The sequence below is a fragment of the Pipistrellus hanaki genome (assembly GCF_964339955.1).
Source record: "Pipistrellus hanaki genome assembly, chromosome: 15".
NCBI classification, from domain to species: domain Eukaryota; kingdom Metazoa; phylum Chordata; class Mammalia; order Chiroptera; family Vespertilionidae; genus Pipistrellus; species Pipistrellus hanaki.
In genome coordinates this window covers 29,578,381-29,600,896 of record NC_140517.1, presented here as the reverse complement: position 1 = coordinate 29,600,896, position 22,516 = coordinate 29,578,381, and the positions used below count along the sequence as shown (strand labels likewise).

The window sequence follows — 22,516 nt, the reverse complement described above, 5'->3', positions numbered from 1 at the left end:
TTGGGAACTTTATAGATGCTTGGAGTTTTATGTTGATGGTTTTCCTTTAAGCCTCTGGATAATGAAAGATGGATAAGGTGAGAGTACCAACTGTGCATGTCTTCTGATTAAGTAACCACGAGTAACTCTGCTTACACCTGAAATGGAAATATGGAGTTAGGGAAGGTGGGGAAAACAAACTTGAGGAGCCAGTGCACATTTTTTGATAACGTTAGATTATTTTTTCTAAATTTCCTAATATATGCTGCAATTTAGATACACATGTTTAACCCTAAACTGCACTAATAGGTTATTAATTCATAGTCTTTATTCCTTTTTGGATACCTAATTCAAGGAATTGTGTTCTGTTATCTAACTTTAGCATTTGCTATGTACTCTGGAGAGTAGGAGCAGGGAGAATCCAACCAAATATTAAGTGTCTACCATGAGCCATATCCTGGGTCAGCTATGTCATGTATAAGGTGTCCCCTATTCCACATGGTGACTCTATAAAGCATACATTAAATCCACCATTGTTCATGTGGGAAAACTGAGGGAGAGATGCATGTAGTAGAATCAGGATCCAAGCCCATGATGATCTGATCATATGAATTCCCAGTTTCATATTTTCATATTTTCTCTTCTTTTTATTATATACCACACCTAAAAACTTAAACTGACTTCAGGAGCATTTGAGTTGTTCTCTAAATTTTTATTTTAAAAATGATGAAAAATTCATTCTGTCTATATGCTGGCAATAAAAAACATTTTTCAGTCTGAGCTGCTCAGCCATCCCAAATAAATTTTGTGGTTTGAGTCTTGGATGCCACAAAAATCAGTAACTTGGGAAGATAATACATGTACAGTTTCCTAGAATTTTAGGTTCTCACAAAGTCTCTTAGACTAAAACATGTCTGAGGCTATATGTTACCTCCAAACAGAGGCCTGGCCATCGTGTCTATAATCATCCAGCTTTGGCAAATGAAGTGTTTTAAAGAAACTTTATCATTTGACAGTTCATTGTACATGGGCTCTTTTTTACACACGTATCTCATTCTTGTAAGGTCTGAGCCTTTCTCCTTCCCCTAATTGTCCTTGTGATCTCCCTCTCCCACCAGACTAAGCTCTGAAATAGGGAAGGGAAAGGAGAAGTTGAGGCCTATTTCAAGTTCAGAATGGAGAGAACATTCTGAACTTGGCATCTCCTAGGGAGGGGTAAAGAGTGACGCTGCCACAGAGGATGGTGCTGGAGGCTGGACAGAGGCTGTTGTGTCAGTGGCAGGAGGTATGGTTGGCCCTGATTTCCAGGAGCAGTGCACACATGGCAGTTACATGGGTTTGGATCCTTCCAGCTGTTGGAATGACGGATGACATCAGAGGCTTCCAACCTTCCTGATTGGAAGGACCAAATTCCATGGTGCTTGGCAACGGAGGTGGGCAACAGCATCTTCTCCAACAATTTGAACAGATCAGAGTCCAGGTGTCCTGAAAGGGAAGATTTGGGAGAAATCATGGCCAACTGTGGCCCAAGTTTCCAGCATAAGAACCAGAGACCACAGCCTAGCTGCTCAGGGTGCCCCCTGGAGGTGAGAGTGGTTGAAGTCGTCCCAGGACCATCAGGTGAGGAGACTGAGGGCAGAGGGATTGGAGAAGGCTGATCATTAAGGAAGGGGGGCCTGAGGCGGGGGGGGGGGGGGGGGGGGGGGGGGGCGGTGAAAGAGAGATTCAGAAATCCTGGGTCTGGAGGAGAGCACAGGGGCTGGGGACAAGGAAATCCCCATGAAAGGACAGCCTGGGAAGCTAGGAAGGAGGCGAGGAGAAGAGAGCCAAGGGTGAGAGCAGGGAAGGGAGGAAACAGTGGAGGGTTCCTCTCTTTCCCCTCCAGTGGGAGAAATTATCACCAACAAGGAAGGGTTCTGAGGGCAGAGATATAGAACAATAGATGAACAGAAAGATGGAAAGATGGCTGAGGAGCCCAGTAGTCTGAGACTGGAGAGAATGGACAGGTTTGTGTTTGGGGAGTGGGGTCGGTAAATAGGGTGGAGTGGGGGAGTGGGTTATGTGACCGGTAGCTGAATTCCAGGGGCAAATGCTGTGTACTGTAACCTGGTTCCTTTACTCAGGCCCCTGTGCAGAGGGCAGTGCCCCGCCCCAATCCTCTAGCCGGAAGAGGAAGAGGGCGTGGCCCACAGAGGAGGAGCCTGCCTCCGGGGCTCAGGACTTCTGGGTGGTGGAGTCCCTGTGTGGGCTCAAGATGAAGTTGAAGAGACGGCGGGTGTCTTCAGTGCGACCAGAGCACCATCAGGCCTTCACCAGGCTGCTGGGTAGGAAGGGACCCCAGAGAGCACCCTCCAATCCTCCTCTTTAAAAGGGCCTTCCTGTAACGACTCTTTCCCAACAGAGAGCAGTTCCCTGCCCGTTAATGAGCTCCCTCTCCCAGGAGGGCTCGTGTCCATCACTCAGGGGGCACTTAGAGAGAATGGAGGACTAGGCTACACCTGAGAGGGTCTGCACTGGGATCAGGCAGCTCGGTTTCAACTGCACCCTCTGAGATTTCTCAGCTCTGACCGGCCTTCTGAGTCTAAACACCGTCATCTGTGTACGAGGGCACAAGGCCTCCTTCCCACCCTGAGGGCGCTGTCCGGGGGCGATGGCCATGGCACTGGCAGGGGTACATCCATGCATGTGGATGGATTATTTAAACTCTGAATCTTGCAGATATGTGACTGACACCCCACCTGTCAGTCGCCCCAGACTGAGTGGGTAAGGTCCAGGGGTCACCAGTGCTTCCTTGCCCCAGGAACAGTCTCCTCTGTTCCTCTTTGTACTGGCCTCCGCCTTGGCCACAATCCTAAAATTCCCCAGGAGGGCCATGGCTCTGCTCTTGGCCCCTGAACGCTCCCATGGCAACCCTGTAGCTGTCCCTAAGCTCACATCCGCCCTCTTTCACAGAGGACCCTGTCATTAAGAGATTCCTGGCCTGGGACACAAACCTGAGGCTCTCTGACAAGGTAAGAAGTGTTCCTGCTCTGCTGTCTATCTGGGGCCAGGGAGAGCCTTCTGAGCCCACGTTGTCTCTCCAAACTGAGGCCTTGTCACCCTCCCCTTCAGGGACGAGGGGTCTCCTGCAGTGTGGATGGGCAGACCCGCCTCAGCCCGGCTCCTCCGGACCCTTTATATTTGTTCTCTTTCTGTCAGTATCTCCTGTCCATGGTGGTCGCTTATTTCAGCCGCGTGGGCCTCTTCTCCTGGCAGTACCAGCGAATTCATTTCTTCCTGGCCCTGTGAGTACCTTGCTTATTCCCATCAGTCAGTATTCATACGCTGGGGAGATGGAGGGAGAGGAGTTGCATCTCTGACCTTTTGTCTATTTTTTTTTTTTTAATTTTTGTTATCACCCAGGTATATTTTTCCCATTGATTTTCTAGAGAGAATGGAAGGGAGGGGGAGAGGTGGAGAGAGAGAAACATCAATGTGAGAGAGACACACCCATTGGTTGACTCTCACAGGAGCCTCAACCAGGGCAAGGAACTGAACCCGCAGCCAAGGTAGGTGCCCTTGACCGGAATGGACCTCAACACCCTTCAGCTGAGGCTCTAATCACAGAGCTAACCAGCTAAGCCCTTTCGTCTATTTTTATAACCTGCTTGTACTGTTTCGTCTAGGTATAAAAATGATAGAGTTGTATTACAGGGTTTTTTATACTGTACTTTGCAAAAGCCAACAACCCTAATGTCAGTTAAAATAAAACACAAAAGCTTCATAAAGAATTGATACCATTTCACTTTGCCCCAAACAAATAGGCATGGGACTAGCCATTTCTAACTCTCTCTCCTCCCCTAACCCCACCCCCACCCCCATAACCATGCCAAATGTAAAATAGTCTTACTCCTCAATACAGGCCCTCACTAAACAACACAGATCTAGCTCTGGACGATGTCTGACTGAGTTAGTAGGAGTGTTGTCCCCTAAACCGAAAAGTCAAGGGTTTGATTTCCAGTCAGGGCACATAAACAGGTTTCAGATTCAATTCCCAGCCCCAGCTGGGATGCATGAAGGAGGCAGTTTCTCTCTCTCTCTCTTTCTCTCTCTGTGTCCCTCCCTCCCTTCTCATCTCTCTAAAAATCAATGAAAATATTTCAGATGAGGATTAAGAAAAAAAGTATTAAATAACACATCTATTGTAACATACTACCCAGGGTTGTTTCTTACAAATATCCCTGAATATCTTTCAAAAACACAAATTTAACCACATCACCAATCACCCCAAGAATTTCGTTTGCTAATTTTCTTCTAAATCAAGGCCAAAGTGTTCAGCTTTAATTCAGCTGTCTCTAGGGTCTCCATCAATACCACTCTGATATCCCATTCTTTGTTTCACTGCTCTTCTAAACACCTTTGCCTGTTTTCTTAATATTGCTTTCTGTCTAGGTATTATTTACACATATGTATCTGAAAAAAAGATGTATTCTTTTACTGATTCAAACAAAATATATTCAGATAACTTCTCTGGCCCCTAATTTCTACATCCCAGTAGTTTGTTGTTCAAACTGTATTACAATGTGGTATCTTGGATTACAATGACTTCTCTTCTTTCCCTTTCTCCTTCCCCAATCCCATTAAACTAGATAGTTCTTGTCAAACTACCAATGGCTTCTTTTTTTTTTCCATTTTTTATTAAGGTATTATATGTGTACATATCTTACCATTGCTTCCCTCCTCCCCCGCACCCATACATGCCCTCCCTCCCCAGAGTTTTTCGTCCATTGGTTTTGCTTATATGCATGCATACAAGTCCTCCAGTTGATCTCTTATCTCCCCCATATCTCCCTACCCTCCCTGCTGTAATTTGACAGTCTGTTTGCTGCTTTACTGTCTCCGTATCTATCTTTTTGTTCAACAGTTTATAATGTTCTTTATTATCCATAAATGAGTGAGTTCATGTGGTGTTTTTCTTTCATTGACTGGCTTATTTTACTCAGCATAATGTTCTCCAGTTTCATCCAGGTTGCTGCAAATGATAAGAATTCCTTCTTTTGCCGAAACCAGTTTGGCTCAGTGGATAGAGCGTCGGCCTGCGGACTCCAGGGTCCCCGGTTCGATTCCGGTCAAGGGCATGTACCTTGGTTGTGGGCACATCCCCGGTAGGGAGTGTGCAAGAGGCAGCTGATGGATGTTTCTCTCATCGATGTTTCTGATTTTCTCTCCCTCTCCCTTCCTCTCTGTGAAAAATCAATAAAATATATTTTTTTTTAAAAGAAAAAAAAAAGAATTCCTTCTTTTTTATGGTAGCATAGTATTCCATTGTGTAGATGTACCATAGTTTTTTGATCCAATCATTTGCTGACAGGCACCTAGGCTGTTTCCAAATCCTAGCTATTGTAAATTGTGCTGCTATGAACATAGGGGTGCATATATCCTTTCTGATTGATGTTTCTAGTTTCTTAGGATATATTCCTAGGAGTGGGATTACTGGGTCAAATGGGGGTTCTATTTTCAGTTTTTTGAGGAAACTCCATACTGTTCTCCACTGTGGTTGCACCAGTCTGCATTCCCACCAGCAGTGCACAAGGGTTCCTTTTTCTCCACATCCTCACTAACACTTGTCGTTTGTTGATGATAGCCGTTCTGACAGGTGTGAGATGGTACCGAATTGTCGTTTTCATTTGCATCTCTCAGATAATTGACTTTGAGCATGTTTTCATGTGCCTCTTGGCCTTCCTTCTGTCTTCATTTGAAAAGATTCTATTAGGTCCATTGCCCATTTTTTAATTGGATCATTTATCTTCCTTTTATTAAGTTGTATAAGCTGTCTGTAGATGTTGGAGATTAAACCTTTATCAGTGATAACATTTGCAAATATGTTCTCCCATACATTAGGCTTTCTTGTTGTTTTGTTGATGGTTTCTTTTTCTGTGCAAAAGCTTTTTATTTTGATGTAGACCCATTTGTTTATTTCCTCTTTAGCTTCCATTGCCATAGGGGCAGTGTCAGTGAAGAAGTTCTTTCCACATATGTCTGAGATTTTGCTGCCTGTGGATTCCTCTAGTATTTTTATGGTTTCCCGTCTGATGTTTAAGTCCTGTATCCATTTTGAGTTTATTTTTGTGTATGGTGTAAGTTGGTGATCTAGTTTTATTTTTTCCCATGTATCTGTCCAATTTTCCCAACACCATTTATTGGTCTTGACTCCATTGTATGTTCATGCCTCTTTTGTCAAATATTAATTGAGTATAGAGGTTTGGGTCGGTATCCAGATTCTCTATTCTATTCCATTGATCTATATGTCTATTCTTGTGTCAGTACCAACCTGTTTTGAGAACAGTGGCTTTGTAATACAGCTTGAAATCTGGTACTTTGTCTTCTTTCTCAGGATTGCTGTGGCTATTCGGGGTCTTTTTTTGTTCCAGATGAATTTTTGGAGAGTTCTTTCTAGTTCTGTGAAATATGCCGTTGGTATTTTAATGGGGAGTGAGTTGAACCTATAAATTGTTTTGGGAAGTATGGACATTTTAATGATGTTGATTCTACCAATCCACGAAGATGGTATGTTCTTCCTTCTGTTTACATCTTCTTCTATCTCTTTTTTTAGTGTCCTATAGCTTTCCACGTATAAGTCTTTTACCTCCTTAGTTAAGTTTATTCCTAGGTATCTCAATTTTTTTGGTGCAATGGTAAATGGGATTGATTTTTTAGTCTCTTTTTCTGTAAGTTCACTATTGGTGTATAGAAAGGCCATAGATTTCTTGGCGTTAATTTTATATCCTGCTACATTGCTGAATTCATTTATTATGTCTATTAGTGTTTTGATGGAGTCTTTTGGGTTTTTTATGTACAATATCATGTCATCTGCAAATAAGAGTTTTATCTCTTCTTTTCCAATTTGGATGCCTTTTATTTCTTCTTCCTGTCTAATTGCGATGGCTAGTACTTTCAGTACTATGTCAAACAGGAGTGGTGAGAGTGAGAATCCCTGTCTTGTTCCTGTTCTTAGAGGGAATGGTTTTAGTATTTGCCCATTGAGTATGATGTTGGCTGTGGGTTTATCATATATAGATTTTATTATGTTGAGGTATGATCCTTCTATTCCCACCTTGTTGAGAGTTTTTATCAGGAAAGGGTGTTAGATTTTATCAAATGCTTTTTCTGCATCAATTGATATGACTATATGATTTTTATCTCTCAATTTGTTTATGTGATGTATCACATTTATTGATTTGTGGATATTGTACCATCCTTGCATTCCCGGGATAAATCCTACTTGGTCATGGTGTATGATCTTTCTGATGTACTGCTGGAGCCAATTTGCTAGAATTTTGGCATCTATGTTATTGAGGGATATTGGCCTGTAATTCTCTTTCATTGTGCTGTCTTTATCTGGTTTAGGTATTAGGATGATGCTGGCTTCTTAGAAGGAGCTTGGAAGTGTTCCTTCCTCTTGAATTTTTTTGAAAAGTCTGAGGAGTATAGGTTTTAGTTCTTCTTTGAATGAGTTTGGTAAAACTCTCCTGTGAAGTTGGCTGGCCCCGGGCTTTTGTTTGCTGGAAGCTTTTTTATGACTGCTTCAATTTCTTCCATAGTTACTGGCCTATTGAGCTGTTTAGATTCTTCCTGATTGATTTTGGAATGTTATATTTTTCTAGAATATGTCCATTTCCTCCAGGTTGTCCAGTTTGTTGGACTAGAGTTGTTTCTAGTATTTTGTAACAGTCCTTTGTATTTTGGCAGGGTCTGTTGTTATTTCACTTCTTTCATTTCTGACTTTGTTTATTTGGGTCTTCTCTCTTTGTTTCTTGGTGAGCCTGGCTAGAGGTTCATCAATCTTGTTTATCCTTTCAAAGAACCAGCTCTTGGTTTTGTTGATCTTTTGGGTTTTTTTTGTTTTTTGTTTTTTTTTTAAATTTTTATTGTTCATATTATTACAAATGTTCCTTCCCCCCCCTTCTCACCCCACCCTCTGTCCTTTCCCCACCCCCCATTGTCCTCATCCATAGGTGCACAATTTATGTTCAGTCTCTTCCCACATCTCCCTCTCCCCTTTTCCCCAAGAATCATCAGTTCACTCCCCTTCCATACCTCTGATTCTATTATATTCAACAGTTAATATTGTTCATCAGATTTTTTTTTTAGTTTCCTTGGTTTTTAGATTCACTTGTTGATAGTTACGTATTTGTTGTTCATAATTTTTATCTTTATTTACTTTCTCTTCTGAAAGAACCCCCTTCAGCAATTCATATAATTCTGGTTTGGTGGTGATGAACTCCTTTAGCTTTTTTTTATTAGTGAAGCTCTTTATCTGACCTTCGAATCTGAGTGATAGCTTTGCTGGATAGATTATCTTTGGCTGTAGGTTCTTACTATTCATCACCTTGAATATTTCTTGCCATTCCCGTCTGGCATGCCTGGTTTCTGTTGAGAAATCAGCTGACAATCGTATAGGTGTTCCTTTATAGGTAACTACCTGCTTAGCTCTTGCTGCTTTTAATATTCTCTCTTTGTCTTTTGCTCTTGGAATCTTAATTATGATTTGTCTTGGTGTGGTCCTCTTTGGATTCCTTTTATTTGGAGTTCTGTGTGCTTCCTGGACTTGTAAGTCCAATTCTTTCACCAGGTGGGGGAAGTTTTCTGTCACTATTTCTTTCAGTATGTTTTCGATATCTTGCTCTCTTTCATCTTCTGGGACCCCCATAATTCTGATGTTGGATCGTTTGAAGTTGTCCCAGAGGTTTCTTACATCATCTTCAATTTTCTGGATTCTCTTGCCTTCTAGCTTCTGCAGAGGAGTGTCTTCTGGCTCTTTATGTTCCAAATCTTTGACTTGATTTTTGTGATCTTCTATTCTGTTTTTAGGACTCTGTAAAATATTGTTTATTTCAGACAATGTATTCTTTATTTCTTGTTGATCCCTTATCATTTCTTGTTAATCCCTTTTCATATCCTCATAGGTCTCATTTATTTTATCGGCCTTTTCTAGGAGACTCTTGAAAAACCTTATAAGTGTGGTTTTGAACTCTATATCCAGTCGCTTTTTGTCCTCCATTTCTTTCGTTTGTGATCTATTTGGTTTAGGCATTTTCGCAGGCAGCTTTCCTGATGGGGCAGGGTTTCAGGGTGGAGCCTACAGCCTTGGCTTCCCTCAGCCCCGCCCTATGCGACTCCTGAGACTCAGGGTCCTTCAGTACTTGTTGCAAGCGCCTCTGAGAGAAAGGTGCCCTCGATTTTCCCCTGCTGCCAAACAGTCTATGCTCTCCCCCAATGAGTCCGGTATTGGGGTTCAGTTCAGTTGGAAGTGGAGTTGGAGGTGGCGTTCAGAGCAGTCTGGAGCCCCTGTCTCCTTCCCGTCAGGGCAATTCCGCGGCACAGCCGGCCGGCCCTTCTCTGCGCGCACTGTGCGTGCCTCCGGGACCTCCTCTCGCCGTTCCCTGGAGTTCCGCCTTACAGCCCAGCTCCCTATGGGTGAGCCTGGGTCCCCAGGGTCTGGCCTAGAATTGGGGTTCAGAGCAGTTGGAGCTGGGCCCAGCACAATCGGAGCTTTTCTCTGCTTCCCGCTTGGGAACGCCAGCCAGGCACTTGGCCTCCCTCCTCTCCGGCTCCGTCCTCTCCGCGCGCCGCGTGTCTCCGTACCTTAGGCTTTTACAGCTCCTCCGCGCTTCCTTCTGGTTTTCTCCTTGTTTCTTGTTGTAGGATTTCCAGTCAGTCGACTTTCCTGTAGTTCTGGGTAATGTCCATTTTATATTTTAGTTGTATTTTATTAAAATTGTTGTGCGCGGCTGCGGCTAGTTGCCTACCCGAGCAGCCATCTTGGATTCTCCCCTAGCAGCCATCTTGGATTCTCCCCCTGTTGATCTTTTGTATTGTTTCTTTGTTCTCTATGTCATTTATCTCCGCTCTGATTTTTATTATTTCCTTCCTTCTGCTTACACTGGGCTTTTCTTGTTGCTCTTTTTCTAACTCTTTGAGTTGTAGGGTTAGGTAGTTTATTGTCATTTTTCCTTGTTTTTTTGCAGTAGGCTTGTAGAGCTATGAACTTCCCTCTCAAGACTGCTTTTGCTGTGTCCCATAGATTTTGGATTGTTGTGTTTTCATTGTCATTTGTTGCCAGGATGTTTTTTATTTCTTCCTTGATCTCTCTAACCCAGTCATTGTTTAATAGCATGCTGTTTAGTCTCCATGTGTTTTATTTCTTTGGATTATTTTTATTGTAGTTGATTTCTAGTTTTATACCACTATGATCTGAGAAGATGCTTGATATGATTTCTATCTTCTTGAATTTGAAGAGACTTTGCCTATGTTCCAACATGTGGTCTATCTTTGAAAATGACCCATGTGCACTTGAGAAGAATGTATATTATGTGGCTTTGGGGTAAATTGTTCTGAAGATGTCAATTAATTCCACCTGGTCTAGTGAGTCATTTAGGATTGATGTTTCTTTGCTGATTACCAATAGCTTCTTAAAATACTCTTCACAGGGTTGGTTTTGTTGTTGTTTTTTTTAATTTGCAAATGTTCATGTTATATTGAGTTTGTAAGATAATCAGTTTTCCACTTGACTGTGAGAAAAAGCATTCATTCATTCATTCATTCATTCATTCATTCATTCATTCTGTGCAACCTTGTACAGTCCATCTCATGTGCCAGGGAATTTGAGGATGGGAAGAGAATTTAAAAGTGCTGTTGAGTTAATGGGCTGTAAATCACTTGGTAGGAAAGTGATGAAGATGGAAATGGGCAGGTCGGCCCCTGCCCACGGAGCTGTGTGGGCACTGACTCTATAGGAGGCAGGTGTGCACACACCCTATGGGTGAAGGGAAGGACCCACTTCCCCATTCAATTTTATTTTCATCGTCAAGGCCTGAGAGGTGCCCTCAGCTGCCTGGTGCCTGGGTGGCCCTCAGAGACACGGATAGGGCCCCCTAGGGCCTGTGTGAGGAGGACCCAGCCTGTGTGCTTTCTGGGAAGCTCACCAGAGACAGGGTCCTTCCTGCCCTGCTCCTAACGGGCAACCTAATGTCCTTCCTCAGCTACCTGGCCCTGGACATGGAAGAGAATTACCACGCCCCTAAAGAGGCCATCTTGTCCTTCCTCTACGGGGAGAACAGCCGCTCCCAGCGCCCCTTGTTCCACAAACAGCGATTCCAGTTCTTCTGCTCCATGGGCATGAGGGCAATGGTCACACAAGAAGAGTGCGAAGAGGTAGGTGGGCTGTGGGATTGGGGAGGGGGGCCAGATGGGGAAGACCGGGGACCGTGGGGGATCGGTTTGGGCACTTGGGGATGACAAAGAATTGGAGGCTGGGCCAGGGACGGGATGGGGTCCACCTGAAGAGTCATCATCTTCTCGGGGGGCTGTTTGTCCTTCCAGATCCAGGCTTTTGATCCAGAGCTCTGGGTGTGGGGGCGAGATCGCGCCCTCCTTTCCGAGGCCACCAAGCCTAAGGAAGGTCCGAAGGAAGGCGGGTCTGTGTCCTCACAGGTACAGAGGGAAGGGTTTGTTGTCTCTTTACGAAATCCTAGGAATCTAATGGCTGGACCCACGCTCATCGTTCCCCTCCCCATCACCAGGCACTGACTCAGCTCCCAGCCAGAGCTCACACACAGCACCTCAGAGGGATGTGTGGGGGCCAGACCTCCAGATTTGATGGAATCATTTTAAACAGAGCAATTGGGTCCAAATAAGAGCTTTATTGAAATGTTGAGTTTTGTGAAAAATGAGTAAGTTTCCAGGTGTTTTTTTTCCATATATTGTGCCTTTCTGTTGTTCACTCACTTGGGCCTTTCATCCCTCAGGAACGCCAACTATAGGGACTTTCTGCAGTGAAATCAACAATAGGATATCAGATGGAACAGTCTCTATATAAAGATCAATAGGTAAATCCTGAGTAGCTATGTTTCCATCCAAGTTACATGCAATCAAATCGCCTATGGCCAGATCATCGTGTGTTCGTCATTTCCCCCGGCTCACCAATCTCTCCCCTTACACCATTACTCGTCTCCCCTCAAGTTTACGGTCAAGGAAGTTTGTCAGAATGAACTAAGGTTGAGAAATACTGGCTCTGCCATGGCTTCCTCTGATCAACACATGGAAGTTACAGATTTGGGCAGAGGATTAAGTTTTGGCTAAAATCTTGTGACCTAGCTATCTTAGCCCATTCTGGCCATTATAGCAAAATACCACAGCGGGTGGCTGATCAACAACAGACATTTAGACATTTATTCTCACAGCTCTGGAGGCTGGGAGGCTGAGGTCAGTGCTGGCACAGTGGGTTCTGATGAGGACCATCTTCTGTGCCTCAGATGCCAACATGTCGCCATGTCCTTACACAGGGGAAGGGGCGAGGCATCTCTCTGGGGTGTGTCCTAAGGGCAGACAATGAGCTCATTCTTAGGGGCCCCATCCAGTAACCTAACCACCTCCCAAAGGCCCCCACCTCCTATCGCCATCACCTCAGGGGTTATGCATTTGGGGGACACAAACACTCACACCATAGCACTAGTCTCATTCAGACTCGGTATGGGGGTTAATCATCATGATCCAGGGGTAGGAGCAGGGATGGGGCACCTGGGCTCATGGTCTGTGGTGCTGACATGGCAGTGATGCTGGCAGTGTGGCTGGGAGTTCATATGTGAAGGAGCACAAGAGGACCGAGGTGTGAGTGAGCGAGAGCAGCTCTCTCCCTAAGTGTGCTGCCCCCAGACAGAGTCACCTGGAGTCCTGGCTATACAGCAGCTCGCTGGGTATATTAAGGGATGTTTGGACTCAGGGTCTTCAAAGTCCAAGCATCACACTTGGAAACAGTGGTTCCGGAGTGGGGTTGAAGGGGGGACTGGAGATAAAATGGGGCCTATAGGTGAGTTTGAACTCCGTTAGAATCGCCTGGGGATTTAATCTTTACCTGTGGAGAGCTGCCCGCTTGGAATGTGACGTCCTGTCTCCTCCTCTTACCTCCAGATCGCTGAGCCCCGGGCACACTCCACTTTTCTGCAGGAAGTCAATCCAGATGCTCAGGACAGACGGGAGGAAGGGAAACACCATCCAGAAGAGCCCAGAAAGATCTCCGGCAAGCTCGATAGCTCTGTCTGTCCCTAAGAGCACTTATAGGAGTCTGCAGGAGGGCAATAAGGAACTAGGGTTCTTTCAGATTCCATCCTTTCCTAAGGCTCCATCCAAAATTTCACATTGCTTACCTCAAATCTCCCCTGAGGTAGAAGCTGCAGGTCCCACATTTTCTACACCTGGGTGCAACAGTTCAGAGCCATCTGATCTGAAGTTGGTGTTTGGGGTCTCAGACCAGGAGGGAAATACTTTAAAGTATAAAATTAGAGCTTTAAGTTTGTGATAGCTGAATGTATGCCATGCATTTTATCAGTTTGTTTAGAAAATGTTGCCCATAGGTTTGTTATATTTATTCTCATATTTAATATTTATATACTTATGTTAGGTAGCTTTGCGATAGTTGCAGTTTTAAAGACACACTGTTCCTACAATGTTTTTAATGAGTATTATAGCTGGTATACATATGTCAATATAATTTTGTCTACATTTTCAAGAGAGGTGTTTGGTTTTTTTTTCATTTAATCTATTTATGTAATATCAGTTATCTTATAGCAAGGTGGGTAGTTCTCCCATATTCTTATAAATATAAGTTTTTATTTTTTTGGTCTTTATTAGTGAATTGTGAGAATTCAGGTATAATTTTTTACCTTGCCGGGGTGACATGTGTGTATGTTAATTTAGATCATTAAAGAGCACAGGGCAATGCATCGCTTGAGTAAATACAATAAAGATGAATTCTCACCTTCTGATGTGTGGTCCTGTCAGTTTGACTAGCCTGCTCACTGTTAAGTGATAATGTCGCTTTATGGCTTTGTGATTAATCAACCAAATTTCTTAACTCTGAGAAATAATCCTGAATTGTTTCCACGTATTAGAATGCACTATCTAGACGCATTTAAACATCATTATCCACACAAAAATGCCTAATATATTAAATATTTGCCACTTTAGGCTGTTAACTAAAACAGAGCAAAAAATCCTTCTGCTCAGAAATGCCTTGAACAGGAGAAACCAAGATGGCGGCATAGGTAAACACCTAAACTGCTGCCTTGCACAACAATTTCAAAACTACAACTAAAAGACAGAACTGACACCATCCAGAACCACAGGAAAGCTGACTAAATGGAAATTCTACAACTAGAAGGAAAGAGAAAAGCACACGGAGAATCAGAGGAGCTACAAAGGACTGAAGTACACGTGCGCAGAGAGGAAGGGTGGCTGTCATTCTCTGGCGGGAGAGGGAAGGAAGCCCCTGACTATACTGAACCTCAGTTCCAACTGCACTGAACCCCAGTTCCAGGCAAAACGGGAAGAGTCTGGACTGACAGGTAGAGAGAAAGGCAAACGAAGACTCGGAGACTTGATAAGCCGCGTCAGGCAGGGGACTGGAGACACATGTGCACAAGTGCAGGCAAAGACTGACTGCTGAAAGTGCTGCTAGTTTTCTATAGCAGAAGGGAGTTAGAAGCTCCTCACTGAACTGAAACCCAGTTCCAACTGCACTGAACCCCAGTTCCAGACGAGCTTGGGGGAATCTGGACTGTCAGGTGGAAACTCAGGGGAGCTGCAGAAGGTGCACACAAGGGCAGGGCTGACGGGAAGCCAAGACTGTTTGCTCAGCCCTGAGACTCTGTCCCATCCAAGCTGAGCTCAGAGGGTTTTGCAATTTTGCAAGTCTGGTCCTATAAGGCTGTCTCCAACACAAGTCTCCCGGTGTAGACACAACTGATACACATAGTCAATTAACCTGGAGGTCAATTCCTCCCAGTGATACCCACAACAATCAAGACTTAACTACAACAAGGCTGTACACACAGACCACAAAGGGATGCACCAAGGGTGTCCACCTCAGGTGACTGGGGAATCTGAGCCACTGGGCCTATAGGAAACCTAGCACACAAAGCTACCCTACCAACTCAGGGAAGCAGTGAAAATGCAGAGACAAAGTAATAAATCACAAATGAAAGAAATGTAGGAAAATAAATGGATATATCAATAGAATTCAAAGCCATGGTTATAAGGTTTTTCAAGAATTTCCTAGAAAAGGCTGATAAATTTAGCCAGACCCTCAAGGATATGAAAAAGGACCAATTAGAAATTAAACATACACTGACTAAAATAAAAAATATTATACAGAGACCCAACAGAAGACTAGAGGAAAACAAGAATCAAGTCAAAGATTTGAAATACAAAGAAGCAAAAAACACTCAACTGGAAAAGAAAAAAGAATCCAAAAATTTGAATATAGTGTAAGAAGCCTCTGGGACAACTTCAAGTGTACCAACATCAGAATTATGGGGGTGCCAGAAGAAGAGAGAGAGCAAGGTACTGAAAACCTATTTGAAGAAATAATGACAGAAAACTTCCCCCACTTGGTGAAAAAAAAAAAAAAATAGACTTACAAGTCCAAAAAGCACATAGAACCCCAAACAAAAGAAATCCAAAGAGGACCACACCAAGACACATCATAATTAAAATGCCAAGAGCAAAAGGCAAAGAGAGAATATTGAAAGCAGCAAAATAAAAAGTTAATTACTTACAAGGGAGCACCCATAGGATTGTCAGCTGAGTTCTATACAGAAGCTATGTGGGCCAGATGGGAGTGGCAAAAAATATTCAAAGTGATGAATAGCAAAAACCTGCAACCAAGATTACTCTACCCAGCAAAGTTATCATTCAGTATAGAAGGTCCGATAAAGAGCTTCACAGATAAGAAAAAGCTAAAGGAGTTCATCACCACAAAACTAGTATTATATGAAATGCTGAAAGGTATTCTTTAAGAAGAGGAAGAAGAAAATAGTAAAGATAAAAATTATGGACAACAAATACATATCTATCAATAAGAAAATCTAAAAATTAAGTGAATTAAAAATGTAAGAAACAGAATAAATTGATCAATATAACAGAATCAGGAGCATAGAAAGGGAGTGGACTGATAATTCTCAGGGGAAAAGAAGAATGAAAAAAAAATCGTATGCCTATGGATGAGGACAGTGGGGGGAGGTAAGGGCAGAGAGTGGGGTAGGAACCGGATGGAGGGGAGCTATTGGCGGGGGAAAGGAGAAACTATTGTAATAATCTGAACAATAAAGATTTAATAAATTTTAAAAAATGCCTTGAACATGTCCTCTAAAGCCCACACCGCCTTTTTTGCATTATAATTCATCAGGTGTTCCTGGGAAGTCATTGGCATTCCAGAAAGCGGTTTATCAGTTCTCTTCTGATGGTCTTTGCTAAAAAATGAAGAGCAGCCCAGCTGGCGTGGCTCAGTGGTTGAGCATCGACCTACGAACAGGGGGTCACGGTTTGATTTCAGGTTAGGGCACATGCCCAGGTCCGGGGCTCCATCCCCAGTAGGGGGCATGTGGGAGTCGGCTGATCAGTGATCCTTTCATCAGTGATGTTTCTCTCTCTCTCTCCCTCTCCCTTCCTCTCTGAAATCAACAAAAATATATTTTAAAAATAGAACGATCTCTGAGTATCACTTTGAGGAGCTTGTAAAGCACGCCGCCATGTTTGAGGAGGGAGCTGCTGGAGAAAGATGCCTTCGTTGCAGGTCACAAGACCATTTCCAGAATGTGCCTCTTCGGCCCTTACAGTCACGTTCAACTGTGACGTCTGTGACACCCGGGAAACCACTGTCACAGGAAGACATTCTCCCCAGAAGTGGAGAGCACACTTCAGTCTGTCCCGTTGGATACTTGGATGTTAAACCTATATCCTAAGACTCTTAACTGGATGTTAAGGACAACTGAAAACACAGGATCTGATCACCACGCATACAACACCAGTGCAATTCCCACCAGATAAGGCCATTTTGCAGAGAGCATCAGGCCTGAGTTCTGTTTGAGCTTTCTCAGGGTTCCATTTCATCACTTTCAAAAAGTGAAAGTTTAGACCATTGCACATCCCTGATGAGGTGAGTGAGAAAGAGAGAGACATCTTACATGTTTTCTTAGGATTAAAATTGAGCGTGGGCCTGACGGTCATCGTGGCACCTTTTGGAATTGCTGGGTTAGTGATGTGACAGATACTGAGGAAAACAAATGTGGAGCCTGGTAACTGAGCTCGGGGACCGTCCTGTGCAGAGAACACGGGGTCTACATACAGCGCCGCACTTGCACGTGCTCTGCTTTCTCAGGAGTGCAGCCTCCGCCATGCCATCCCCTCCGTGAGAACACCCTTCGCCCGCATCAGTTCTGACAGGGCTTCAGAACGGACGGTTTGCTTTAAAAAATCACAGCTTCAGTTTTTTTTCCTGTTTTTTGGATGTATTTTCATCTGGAGGAAATCAGACTTGTTAACTGCTGGTAGGTTCCTGGGTCCTTTTAGAGGGAACAGTATTGGCAGGAATCATGGCTAAGACACTTGTAGGTGGTTAAGCTGGAAGAACTGGCCTATCCCACTATTTACTAGCTGTGCAGCAAGGGGCAATCTGCTTAAAACTGCTGCGTAGGCTCCTTCCCGGCCCCATAAGATGGGGAAATAACAGTGTCTACCTGAAGACATAACTGTGAGGATGACATAGATTAAAATATCAAATAAGGCAACTAGTCCTCGGCACACCTTATGCAGTATTATTACTAATGACTGGGTCGTGGTGGGGGCCGCAGGGGGTGGGGGTATCAGCTGTAGCGGGTAGAAGCAAACTTGCTCTCGAATCCCAGGAAGCTTCTAGCAAGACGCTCCCAAACCACTGGGAGAACAGAGGCGTGGCTGGACCATCTTCACTTCTCATCGCTCCCTTCCTGCCATCCACTCCCACCTTTTTAAAGTTTTTTTTTTTTTTAATATATTTTATAGAATTTTTTACAGAGAGGAAGGGAGAGGGATAGAGAGTTAGAAACATTGATGAGAGAGAATCATCAATCAGCTGCCTCTTGCACACCCCCCACTGGGGATGTGCCCACCACCAAGGTACATGCCCTTGACCGGAATCGAACCCGGGACTCCTCAGTCCCTAAGCTGACGCTCTATCCACTGAGCCAAACCGGTTTCGGCTTAAAGGTTTTTTAAAGAGCAATTGTAGAGTCATAGCAGAATTTAGAGAAACACAGACATTTTCCACACCCGCTACCCCCGCACATGCATAGCCTCCCCCATCACTGACTTCCCCGCCAGAGGAAGGCGTTTGTCACACCTGGTGAGTCTACATCGACACAGCACTCACCCAGAGCCTGGTTCGCATTGGGTTCATGCCTGGTGCGGCACATCATGTGGGTCTGGACAAATGCCTAATGACTTGTACCCACCAATATGGCCGTTTCCCTGCCCTACAGTCCTCCGGGCTCCGCCTCTCCGGCCCTCCCACCCCTGACCCCTGGCTGGCAGCTCCTTTCACTGCCTCCTAGCTTTGCTCTTTCCAGAAGAGCACCTAGTTGGTATGCAGCCTCTCTATTTTATTCCTCGCCTGAGGATATGTTTATTGATTTCAGGGAGAGAGAGAGAGAGACACCACTGGGCTGCCTCCTGTATGCACCTCGACCCGATCAAACCCCAACCTCTTTGGTGTACGGGACAATGTTCCAGCCGAGCCTCCGGGCCGGGCAGGGGTGGAGCCTTTTAGACTCGCTTCTTTCAATTCATTACCTGCATTTACAGCTCCTCCACGTCTTCTCATTTACCTGATTTAGAGCTCAATGTATTCCGTTGCCGGGATGTGCCGTTACCCATTCACCTGCGGAAGGGCATCTGGCTTGCTTCTAAGCCTTGGCGGTTGTGAATGACGCTGGACACATCCACAGGCAGGTGTTCACGCGGACATACGCCTTCAGCTCCTCTGGGTAAACCCCAAGGCGTGGAAGGCTGGGTCCCGCGGGAGGAGTGTGATCAGTCAGTTGCTGCTCTTTCAATGCGGCACTGCCTCTCATGGCCCGGCGCTCATCCAACTCCTGCCAGCTTTTAGAGGAGGGCCGACGGCAAGGTGAGGCGCAAACACCCCGGTGCCCGTGCCCCTCCATGGAGTTCTGGGCGTGCTCACGCTGGTTCACAGTCCATTCGCCTCTCCTTAGGCCTGCGCTCTGCTACCTGCGCTTTGTGGAGCGGGACACGTGTGTGTGTGTGTGTGTGTGTGTGTGTGTGTGTATGTGTGTGTGTGAAGCTGTGATCCACTTTGTATCAGAAAACACTTGGTAGACAATTTTAAAGTCCATTTAAATTTTGGATTGTGTTTCTACTGAGTTCTGTTTTTTAAATAAATTTTATGATTTTTTTTTATTTTTATTTTTTACAGAGAAGAAGGGAGAGTTAGAAAACCATTGATGAGAGAGAAACATGGATCTGCACACCTTCTAAGAATGTGCCCATAACCAAGGTACATGCCCTTGGCCAGAATTGAACCTGGGACCTTTCAGTCCACAGGCCGACGCTCTATCCACTGAGCCAAACCTGCCAGGGCTGTTTGTTTGTTTTAGTTAAACCAACATTTGCTCAGAGAGCCGAATTCACCAATGCAAATAATGAGGTCATCCAGTCCCACCCCCATTTTAGTCATTTTTAATTAAGGCTAAAGACAGACTTAACAATATTGAGACAACAAATATTTGAAGAGACACACTTCTTAGGCACTACTGTCCTTAAATGTACTAATAGCGGGCACAATGGAGTATCCAGCTAAGAGTATTTTAATCAAACTGTCTTGTGTACTTCCCTGCATTCATTATTAATCACTCATCTGCTGTAAGAAGCTTTGTGATCCAGCAGGACCTTACCCTAGCTGGGAGACACCAGTCACATGAGAACACATCAGCCCATTTGCATTCATTCATGCATTCATTTCATAACTGTCTGAACTCCACATACATGTTGTGGAGATGCATAAAGGTTTTAGTTTAGCTGGATCAAATTTTGTTTCTTCCTCTGTGTGGCAGAGGGTTCCAGTAATGTCAACCTCCCACCTTGATGAGTTTACTAAATTGTTAAGAAAACGAGACAAACATGTAAAGCGACATATTAACACAGAGGCCGAGATTCTGTCTCAAGAGAGAGACAGACAAGGAATGGGAGGTCACGGCTCAGGAACGTGGCAACCCCAGGCCATGGCTGGAAGAGGCCTGGGAATCCCATTAGCACCAGCAGCGCCAACAACTGGGGATTGAAGGCAGGTGAGCAAGCATTGAGCAGGTGACACACATCTCCTGGCCACAAGCCCGCACTGTGTCCACAGGCTGGCAGTGGACAAGGCGCTGAAGCCCAGGCACTGTCAGAGGACTGAGTGAGCCTGCTGTGGCAAGCAGGTCCCCGAGACAGGTGTGTGGCGGGAACTCCAGGGAGATAAGGTGGCGGTTGTAAGACAGACGTGTAGCCAGTGGGAAGAGCAGGCGTGTGTGGCATGGGCAGCGGCACCTGCCCAGCAGACATACGGACGAGTGCACTGGTGTAAGGCCGGACAGGGGCACCGGCTGGCAGCACTTCCCCCTGAAGAGCAGATGTTTCAGAGCCATGGTCCCCGGCCCAGAGCCCCGCTGAGGAGCCAACCAGGCTCTGCTCCCCAGGGTAACCCTCCTTATAGGACAGGAAAGGACCCAACTGGGCACCCCACATCCCCTGGTTTAGGAAGGACAGCCCAGCAGTGTCCGTCTTCCTCGGGGAAGGGAGACAGGGGAGAAGGCACCCTGTACTCCCGCTGTGAGTGTTTCCCTCGGGTTCTCCAAGGTCACAGACACACTGCTTCCTCAGTGTCAGCTCCTGAGAATGGACTGGAGAGCTTGGCCGGGTGGCTCAGTGGTTGAGCCAGGAAGCCATGGTTTGATTCCTGGTCAGGGCACATGCCTAGCTTACAGGCTTGATCTCCAGTCAGGGGAATACAGGAGACATCCGATTGATAATTCTCTCTGATCATTGATGTTTCTATCTCTCTGCCCCCCTCCCGTCCTCTCTGAAATAAATAAAAATAGTTTTTTTAAATGGACTAGAAGATGCTACTTTTGGAAAATGAGCTGAGAGAGCAAGGGTCCAAAATCCTGGGTGTTTGGTGAAGTGTAGTAACTGGGAGCCTGGCTTATTTGTGTAACTGGGAGATCTGAAGAACTGGGTGAGGAGTTCAAGTATTGGGCAGGGAATGGACCAGGCAGAGGGACAGTGGCAGTCAGCAGCCCCGACAGAGGCAATACGGGCCCTGGGGTGCAGACGGCGCAAAGGTGGCCCGAGAGGGCCACTCCCCAGGGCCAGGCACTCCCCTGCCTCTGGCTTCTGACAAAGACGGCACAGGCACCCAGTCCGGCTGGGTGGGGAGCAGGGGAACCAGCACCGAGCGGGCATGGAGCCGGACGATCCAAGGCCACCTCCCCAGCAGACACCGAGGAAGAGAAAGGAGAAGGGCTGTTACCAACAAGGAGAAGCCAAGGGCAAAGCAGCTTTGGCATCAGAAGCAAGAGGGCAATCAGAAGAAAGCTTTGCAATCACTGGCTGGAAAGCAAAGCAGCCCGGCTGAGAAAGAGAAAGCCAGAGACAGGTTCCTGGAATTTACTCTCACCTGCCCTGTTGGGATCACCTCCTTCAAGAAACCATCCTGATCCCCGTGAAGTCCCCTTCTCCAGGGACACCTCCCCATCTCAGAACCACCTCTGCGTGTAAACACTCCCTTCCTCAGCCCGCCAGGAGGCCTCCCAGCCCAGGCCCAGCCCAGCGGACAGCCCTGGCTGCCAGTTCCCCTCAGTCTCCCAGGCACTCCCGCAGGTCCGTCCTGCTGCCCGGCGCCCCCATGGACGGTCCTGCCAGCAGAGACCATCTGACACTGAAGGGAAGGGAGGGCACGAGCAGCAGCCGAGAGCAGGTTCAGGTTCCCACAAGAACCAACGGACTGAAGTCGCCATTTCCCGTGAAAAGCACTGACTTCCGGGGCGGCCACAGGGCAGCTCAGCATAAGCCACAGTGGGCGTCCAGCCTTCCCAATGCTGATGTCCTTCAAGAAAAAAGTGTCCTCTACATAAGCCACAGTGAGGTCACCACTCTCAGGACACTGACAGACACCCCCCACCACCACGATTCTAATGTCTAAAAGGCAGACACATATATGGAGGTTTTAGAGCCATTTATACAAAAATAGTTGAACTACAATGCTTTTACCACCTGAGAATATGACATACAAGTGGACATTTGTGAGTTTCTTGTACCTTTCCTAAAAATAACAACGGTGGGCCACGTTTTAGAAGAAAACTATATTCTTTTAAAGAAAATGAAAACATTCTCAAAGGAAAAACTTAATTTAAGTCAAATCATAGCGTTGGTCCTGGAGCCCGATCCAGTGCTTTTCTGCAGGCGCTCCCCGCTCTCCGCCAGCGTGCTGGGTGCTCCGCCAGCGGGCTGGGTGCTCCGCCAGCCGCTGGGCTCCCGGTTCTTCTCCGAGGCTGAAAGGTGGGTGGGGAGTCCCAGCCGGGAGCCGGGTGGGAGCCGGGGCGGGAGCCGGGGCGGGGGCCGGGGTGGGGTTGTGGCTGAAAACACCCACTGGAATCACCGTAGCCAAATCCCAGTGACCAGAGGCCAA

At 45.8% G+C, this 22,516-nt stretch overlaps 2 protein-coding genes across 3 annotated transcripts in view; one reads left to right on the top strand and one right to left on the bottom strand.

Annotated features, from left to right (window-relative positions):
* Positions 1-1,346: 1,346 nt before the first annotated feature.
* On the top strand, positions 1,347-13,065 carry LOC311633849 (speedy protein E4-like; the record flags this gene model as incomplete). The annotated part of the gene is made up of 7 exons (XM_084906867.1): positions 1,347-1,599; positions 2,103-2,303; positions 2,932-2,990; positions 3,178-3,263; positions 11,001-11,172; positions 11,341-11,451; positions 12,928-13,065. The coding sequence occupies 7 exons, from the start codon at positions 1,347-1,349 to the stop codon at positions 13,063-13,065; spliced, it is 1,020 nt and encodes a 339-aa protein (XP_084762993.1).
* Positions 13,066-22,048: 8,983 nt separating this feature from the next.
* The window catches only part of WTIP (WT1 interacting protein), a 28,086-nt gene continuing 27,618 nt past the window's right edge, over positions 22,049-22,516 (bottom strand). For both annotated transcript variants that reach the window (XM_084905154.1, XM_084905156.1), the window contains exon 9: positions 22,049-22,516. This exon is cut by the window's right edge and continues 442 nt beyond it. The gene's annotated coding sequence lies outside the window, so the exon portion shown is untranslated.